The 8,576-nt window shown below is 49.9% G+C and overlaps 1 protein-coding gene across 1 annotated transcript; it reads right to left on the reverse strand.

Moving 5' to 3' along the window:
* Positions 1–3,017: 3,017 nt before the first annotated feature.
* Positions 3,018–7,984, reverse strand: CTRU02_211994 (glycosyltransferase family 41 protein (tetratricopeptide); the record flags this gene model as incomplete). The annotated part of the gene is made up of 4 exons (XM_036725645.1): positions 3,018–3,653; positions 3,712–4,321; positions 4,376–6,262; positions 6,348–7,984. The coding sequence occupies 4 exons, from the start codon at positions 7,982–7,984 to the stop codon at positions 3,018–3,020; spliced, it is 4,770 nt and encodes a 1,589-aa protein (XP_036582850.1).
* Positions 7,985–8,576: the final 592 nt, after the last annotated feature.

Consider the following 8,576-nt stretch of genomic DNA (forward strand, 5'->3'; position numbering starts at 1 on the left):
AACCCCTCCAAGGTTACTTTCGACCTGCCTCAAAAACTCACTTCGGGCTCAGCTTCGCTTTGACTTTCGGCATTCTCGAAATTTCAGAGGACTCATCTATCCTTGCACCTGTCCCAAGAAGCCTTGTGAGCAACTTTCGAGGTCACTTACCCATACGCTTGCTCCTGCAAGAATTTTGTATTGAAATCACAAGGCAGTAAATATATATAGTAAAGAACTGATTTCTCATACTTATTTGTCACTATGAGAGATCTGATTATTTAGATCATGAGGTCGACTTTAATTTACTCATTCAGCCTAGTTTTAAAGAGACGCTTGCTAGGCTCACGGGCGATGATCAATTTGCTACGCTTCATTTACTTTGGATGTACATCCTTTCCATCTATGGCAGTCATATCTTTGCCTTATACTTCTCTGCGCTCCTGAGTTTTACGAACATGACTGCTGGCGTCATTCAATGTCGATACTTGGCCAACAACTTATCTTTGCGGGGACAAAGCTTCCGACACCCTTTGACATATCTAGAGATGTGATGAGTTCTGAAGGCGTGTCCATGTTCTTGCGTAGCCTTGCAGCGGCTGTTATCACGCTACCTTTCCAATTCGTCTTTGTACACTCGGTGACGGGTTTAACGGCTTTAGCTGCATATATATTTCAGCTTTGTCAGAATGATATCAATGGAGGTAGTCTTTCCGGTGTTGGTGGGTTGCGAAATCGGCAAGAACCATCGGTTGAGGGTTTTCCGAACCTATATATGCCAGTTGGTTGGTTTTTCGCAGCTGGAACAACCCAATTCTCCTTCACTGGATGTGTCTGTTCCGCTCCTTCCTAGCCTGTTCGAACTGCGTTTCTCTGGTCGTGCTGCTCGATACACCTAGTTCCCTCCCAGGCAATGCACGTTATGGACAGTTCCCTTTGGGGAGTTGTTGTGCGGCTAATATAGTCTTGAAACTTGCTGCCGTTGTGGTGGCCCCTTGGAGTACGATTGCTAGTCACTGGTATATTTAAACGGAGTGACGTTTTTCATCGTTGTGTGACACCTGCTTCCCAGTCGCTGTCGCCTAGCTTCCTTGTCTTGTAGCTCTGGAGGGAGTTTACCTCATTCACTTCTGCTGCTTGTACTTCTTAGGGGTGTGATGGAAATGAATTCTATAACACTGGTATCAATCCGAAGTTTGGGGATTCGGTGATCTTATTCACAACCTTCTCAAGACAATAGCGCCAAGGGGCCAGCAGTTGCCATTCATAGGGTACGGAGTCGAAAGTAGTGAAGAAATCAAAGGTGGTATATTTCGAACTGTCTCTTTTGTAACCAGGCGAGACAGGGACGGGCTGAATGCTCTTGGCCAGAACATAGGTAAAGAGCCGGACAGGTGCGAGGAACTGTAGCTAAGTTGACGAAAATTTGGCGACCATCCACCCGGCAGGATACGTATGTCCTCGTGTAGTGACATCTTATATTGCCATTGTGAATTTAAACGGAATCGTCCAATTAAAGAGGCATGGACTTGTCGCAGCTCGTCGGGTGTTTGTCAGAGGTTGCTCCAGCCTAAACTGCACTGGAGAGGAAGATGGAGCCAAGGTTGCCTACCCGTCAAACAGCACCACATCGATGTCCTCCTCGGGCTCCTTGTCTAATAGGTAAAGTATCATACGGCTTCGGTAAGAGACTTCATCCCGCGAGCAGTTTACCTCCAGCGGTGCCAGGCTCAAATAGCTTTGGAAAGAGCGGGTTCGCACACGGCCAGCAATGAAAGATTTACATGACTGCAAAAAAAAAAAAACAAAAAAAAAAAAAAAAAAAAACTGCGCAACAGACAAGATGTCCATGATAATGGCTGGTTGTCTGTTATCAAACCAAATGTTCACGCTGTCGTCAAAAATCAAGTAAATGGCGCTGTACATCTATTCGGCCGCCTAGGTTTGGTGTCTGATGTTGCCCTAGCGAACACAAAGACTTTATACGGATTTTCATTTGTGATAATAAGCCGGTATATCAACGACACAGGGGGGAACTTTCGTAGGAATAGAAGTGCCGCCTGCAGTGGAGGGCATCGATTTTGCAAGTTAGTACGAACTACTAAGTCATGACGGTAAGAGAACATGCTTGTGAAGAAAAGAATCGATGAATGATTGGTATGACAAACTTGATTACCACATTGGCCTCTAACCTCAAGTCTAGGTATATTTCAGTTCATCAACAAGCGTTATTTAGGCGCCTATAGAAACAGGGCTGTTTGGAAATCATGTTGAGCCAAATGAAATAAGTTGCTGTCTGAATTATCCAGGAATAGCTACAGGCCACCTGTGTGCTCAAACACATCATATACCCTACTGTAGAGGAGCTGAGACCACGAACAGAAACACTCTTGGGAAAGTAGTTCACACTGAAAATGCCATTGTAGTATAAGCCAAGCAATGGCAGAGAAGCAAGCGGTGAAAAAGGATGGCGATCAATCATATAACTGATTTAAAAACATGCATCGCAAGGGCCTCACATCTCACGACAGCGAGGAAAGAGAGCCCTGGGTATTATTATGTACACCGCAGCTCGCTCACAGCGCGCCTCCCTTTAAACGCCTAATCCTCGATACCAGCGGGAACTACCCTCTGATTTATTCAAACGACATAGGCCAATATAAGCGAAGAAGGCCATAACCACTAATCTCTGATAGGGCCCTGAACAGGCTTCTATGCCGATAACGATACGATATCCCAACTCCATTGCGGCTGTCGCCTGAGCGAGGCGTGGACCTAACCACTAGTAGCGCCAAGGGTGACCACGCTAACCGCATGCATTCCAACAATGTCGCCAAATCCTGACATCTAAACCAAGACAGAAAGCTCATCAAGCCTTCTAACCAATAAGAAACATAAACAGATCAACTCGAAGAGTAAGCAACCATCGGTTCTTGCCCGTACCACCTCGATCAACGTCGGGCTCCGTTTGTGAGCCTCTGATCTCTGTTGTCGCCAAGCCATCCGACTAGTTCAGCATCTTGACAGCAGTTGGGCTTCTACAGGTAGATGTCTCCGTCTTCACCCGCCACCCATCGCCGCCATGCTTCTTCATAGGCACGTTCCAGGTCAGCCACCCATCGTCTTGTGTTAAAAAGGGCGCAGGTCCATTTACTATCCCAAAGGAGCTTGCGCAAGGTTGCCAGTCGACCTGTTCCCTCGCCATACCCCCCGCGGCTGATTTGGTAAGATAGGCCGTTCGCCAGTCTAATGGCAAATTCTTCATACTCCTCTTCACTGCTAGCAATGAGATATTTCGCCGCTTCTGATCCTTGGTTGTTTTTAGGCAACGCGCCCTTCAAAATCGAGGCTGCCATCCGAGAGCACATCTTATGTGGGTAGCGAGGCAAGGTCAAAAGTGGGGTGCTGGACCATAGTACGTCTGCGGCCGTAGTATGAGCGTTGCATTCCGGTGTGTCGAGGAACAAATCACAGACTCGAGCCCGGGAGATATGTTGGTTCTTGGGCGCTACATCTGTAAAAATGATACGACTCGCAACCTCTTCGCCTGCCCAAGCTTTGGCTGTTCTCCGCAGATTGGTTTCTCCTAGTTCAGGAAATCGCAGCAGCCAAAGTATAGCACGGGGAGCATGCGCAAGGATGCGAAGCCATGTTCGAAACGTTGTTGGGTCGATCTTAGGGCAGGTTAGTCGCGTTAAACCTCATGGAAAGGATTACATTCAAGCAACTGACCTTGTAAAGCTGGTTAAAGTTTCCTAGAATGATTGTATCGTCAGACAAGTTTGGAAACAGCTCTTTGCGCATCGTCCATCTTCGGCGTTGCTCATCCTCCCAGGAGACCTTATGCTCATCTGGTTCACTCGATTGTGCGTGGTCGCAGCAGAAGAACGTATCTCGACAGAAGATAATGTTCTCCGAGTAAACCCAGTCGCCTGCATCTTCTTCTGTCATGTCTTTGAACACATCGTGAATACTGAGGTTGCCACGCCACGGCCGCAATGTGTCAGGGGGAATGGCAGTAGTGTCCGCAAGGAGGTAGTCGCACCACTCAGCACCCAAGGTGCCAGCAAACCCCATGAATGACATCTGAATCGGGGATGGCCTGGCCGCGAAGATCTCGTTCCGAGCGCCTCTCGTGTACCCATTCAGGTTAACAAGAATGTGAATCCCATCCTGCACGATTTGTTCTACTAATTTATCTGAAGACCAGGTGCTTGCATCTCGAAATACCGGTGCTTCTCGTTCAATTTGCAAGCGGTGTATGGACTTGTCACTTGCCGTCGTGGCGTAACAAACCGCCTTTACGCGACCCCTATTATGAAAGCCAAACACAGATTGCATTCTGCATGGAGTGTCAGTAAAAAGGAAGGTGTTTAATGCGTCAAGACGAGCTTACAAGTGAGCTAAAGGATGGTTGTTAAAATCCGAGGATACGTAACCGACGTTGAGATGTGGCGAAGGAGGGCAAGGTGGTGGATATACGGTGCTGGGTAACCAGGGTGACCTTAGCGTTGAACAAGAGATTCTGAAAGCATTGCGCTGGGAAATCATTCGGATGTCTTTGGCTGTTAACGGACAAGTGAAAGTGTGAAAGGGGAGGACGGTCGGGGCTGAGGGGACAGTCAAGTTGGACGGTAGCCGTGGTCGTTCGTATTTCAAAAATGTCCTGATTCCTCGGATATGTCTGTCGCAATACCATTTCCGCATTGAAGCTCGTGTAGCTCGTTCCACAAGCCTCAGTATTCGAGATCCCTCCCAGGGACACTTAGACCAGGTTCGAAGTAGCGAGGCGAAAGTAACTGATGTTTGCACCTCCTGGGAATCAACCAGTTGAAGTTGGGATGCTAGATGGGCAATCTCATTCTCCTGCAATGCACCTATACCCCATGTTGATGCGTCTTCGAGCTGGCGTGCGACAATATCGGTTACCTTCTTTGTGAGGCCAGTTCCCCGCCCCTGGATTCGTGCGTCCACCAGCATGCCGTCATCGTCCACATGCCAGCGATCGAACCTTCCCTGTTGAATCAGCGCTCCCCCTCGGCCCCTCCAGTCACAAACTGAGTTCAGAGCCGTAGAAAGTCCACATACAGCCTCAGCAAACTCGGGATTCGATTTAACTGCGCGCTTGTAATATATAATGGCGTCGTTGATTCGCCCACGATCTTTGACCGCATTCGCGAGATTCGTCAAAGCAATGTCGAAGTTGCCATCACATTGGACAGCTTGCTCATACATCTGAATGGCCAAATCCAGCTGCCCAATATCTTTGAGAAGGCTTCCGAGATTTGTGTGCAGATGAACGTGTTTTGGATCCAACAATAAGCCATAATTGTAGTATGAAAGAGCCAGCGCCAATCCGCTACCTGGGGGTATGCCAGGTACGTTGGGCTGTGATGATAAGGTTCCAGGCGACATGGCTGTAGCTGACTGCTGAACGCTAGCGAGGAGAATTCCAACATTGTTAGCTGTTGACGGGCTTTCTTGAAGAGACAACGACAAATAGTAGAGAGCCAGGATATCTCCGACCCCGGCAGGCTTCCGCACGAGTCTAGCAGACGCGGATCCGGATGACATGGCATCCTGGAAGATTTTAGCCAAGGAAAGTAGAGAGTTGCTCGTAGTCTGGACAGCTGCCCTTTTGGGTCCGCCTTCAGGCACGAATCGTAAACCAGGGAGTTCGCCATTTCCAGAAAATACTAGCTTCGCAGTACACCTCGCTTTTTCGGGAGGCAAAAGCAATGGGCGCGCAGGAACCGCCGGTCCAGAGGCTTTGCCAAGGCCAAGGTCAGGGCAGAGGACTGTCTGGATTTGCTGCACTAGTGCCTGAATAGAAGATGTCTGTCTTCCCGTACTGATCAAAACTGCTTCCTCGAAGGCTTCGGATGCCCCTGCAACATCTTTCAGACTGTACAACATAGTACCTTTGGCATGGACAAGAGCGAGGATACGTCCGTTCTCGCTGCCCGGGATCGCGTATCCGCTTGATCCAAAGCCGGGCTGGATGGTATTGTCGTACGAAGTGCTCGAAAGCAAAACCGCTGGAGCGGAGCCAGAGCTTACAGTCCCTAACCGGCCCTTTGGCATTTTTAACGACTTCTGGACAAAGCTGATAACTTCAACAGCATCGAAACTCTTCTTCCTGTAAAGAAGACCCACGAGGTGCTCAACAGCCTCGAGGTACTGTGGTCGAGTTCTAATAGCCTTCAACCAGCAAGTTTCCGCTTCCTCTTGTCGGTTAAGGCAGTATAGAGTGGCTGCCATATTGGACAGCGCTTCTACATGACTGGGTAAAAAGATTAGTAAAGGAATTTTATCGTGGTTGACACATGGCGAGTCAATCGCATGCTTTTGAGGCAGAAAGCACTCACTTAGGATCCAAGGTAATAACCCGATTGAACCACTCCAATGCATCCTCGAAGTGCTCTAGGCCGTAATGAAGACATCCTCCAAGCAGGACACCGTCAATCCATTTCCACCCGCTTTGCTCACAAAAATGAGTGAGCAGTTCCAAAGACCCTTTGGCATTCATGAATGGCGAGCTTCGCCTGGATTGATTTGAAAATAATGAACTCGCCGAGCTGACGATCGGGAAGACACTGCCCCTTACATCCGGAGGGGTGCCATCCCATACAATAGATTGGGGTGGCATTTGCATTCTATTCGTCGAAGACCCAAGAAATACATCCCCGCTTGAGTTGGCCTTCAACTGCATGCTGGCCGCTGTGGCCATATCCCCTGAATAATAAGAGACTGAAGAGTTTGCAGCTGCTGGTTGCTTTGGCGGCTTAGGGTACACCACCATTCTTGACGTGGTGCTTAAGGCAGACCCCGGCCGGAGTTGTTGAGTCTTTCGACCATGATGTAGATATGCAAGCAAATCAACATAACTCCGATGAGCCTGAGCAAGCACCTTTTCCCTGAAGTTAGAGGGTGATGTCCCAGTGGTTGAACTGATATTGCCACCGGCTTGGTTTGGCTCTAGTGTTAACGCTTCCAAGTTGAATGGCGCTGGGTGTAGGTAGCCTGTGCCGTACGCGTGATGGGAATAGGTATCTGGCGGGGTAAAATGAGCTGATGGGCGATTTGTTTGATTAGGAAAATGGGACAATCGATAGTCGTACGTCGACGGAGACGGCGTATGATAGGAGGGTGGTCCAACGTAGCTGGGCCCTGGTTGAGGCGCAGGATACCAAGGATGTGCTGACTGAAGAAGCCCTGGGACAAGGGCTGCAGCAGCGCCGTCTGCAGGAAGCCCTCCTGGAAAGAAAGGGTTGATGTGGAAAGACGCAGACCGAGGACGTGACTGCGCAGCGGAATCAAAAAGAGAAGATATGTTAGGAGTATTAAACCTGTGTTGTGAAGGATCGAGAACTTGGGAACCCAAGGAACTGGCGCTTGGCAATGATTGGTGTGACAACTCCAGCCCGTGCACCCATGGATTATATGCGAGAGACGTCGTGTTGTTGTTCTCAGTGATTCGATCGTAAACGACGGATAGGGAGCTACGGCCCTGTGTGCCCGGAATCAGTCTAGAATGTCGGTTCAGGGCGGTGGCAGATTGAAGGCGATTCGCAGTGTAGGCAGTTGGCGCGGCTGGCAGAATCATCTGCTTCAGTGGTGGGGGGCCTGACGCGAGATGGGCAGTCGAGCCATCATAGCCTGCGTCGATCGTACCATTTGGTGTCTTGCGTCGCAACTGGTGTTCTGGCTGGTCAACAACTTGTAGCAGTCCGGCGGTAGTCGCAGCCCGTCGCTGGAGTGGTGGAGTTGGATGAGAGTTTCGAATGGGAAAGGTCCTCGGAGTCTTGCCGTCAACAAAAAGGTTGCTTGCAGAATCAGAGGGTAAGCTGCCCATACAATGATGAGATGTATAAGCGTGCGTGGTAGGGAATGGCTGACTATCCTGCTGCAGTTGGAGGTGATTCTGCTGTCGCTGAAAATCCGGAACGGGCTCGAAGTTTGGCGGTTGTTGCACCGTATGGTGCGTCTGGACTAGGGGCAACATGAGATGTACGATGCGGAAGAAAGCAGTGCGCGGAGCGAAAGAGTGAGAAATATGCCCAAGATTCGACAAGACGATGACTATACGTGACGAAGCAAAAGCGATGATAACGGGACGTGGAACCGCGATCTGGAACCTGTTGTCGTTGCCCGCTGGTTAAAGCATGGCTGACGGGCCCGCTGACGGGCATGGCATCTGAGCTGCCTTGGCTATGCGGCGATGCCAATGCCAGACACCAGTGCCGCCAGCGACTCTGGCCTCGGCCTAAGAAGAGGCCTTCCGTTCGGGTATGAGTGCGGCGATGGAGAGAGGTGATGGACAAGTCGGTCAAACAAATATTCGCGGTCGGGTTGCCGCGATGCCGCCCGAGATGACAACGAGGCGGCTGGATAGTATGGATTAACTGTGAATTATGATCTGTTGGATGGGTCGGCAGAAACGAGGGACTGGCAGCAACGGCGGCGGCGGCGGCGGCGGCGGCGGCGGTGGCGGATGGTGGCGGGATGTCGACGGAGAATGTAAAGTCAAAGTGAAGTTAGCCTAGCAAGGGGTGAGAGATGCGAAAGTAATAATGTTTGGCTCTAGTGTAACTGCG

The sequence above is a fragment of the Colletotrichum truncatum genome (genome assembly GCF_014235925.2).
Source record: "Colletotrichum truncatum strain CMES1059 chromosome Unknown Contig_0008, whole genome shotgun sequence".
Lineage (NCBI taxonomy): Eukaryota > Fungi > Ascomycota > Sordariomycetes > Glomerellales > Glomerellaceae > Colletotrichum > Colletotrichum truncatum.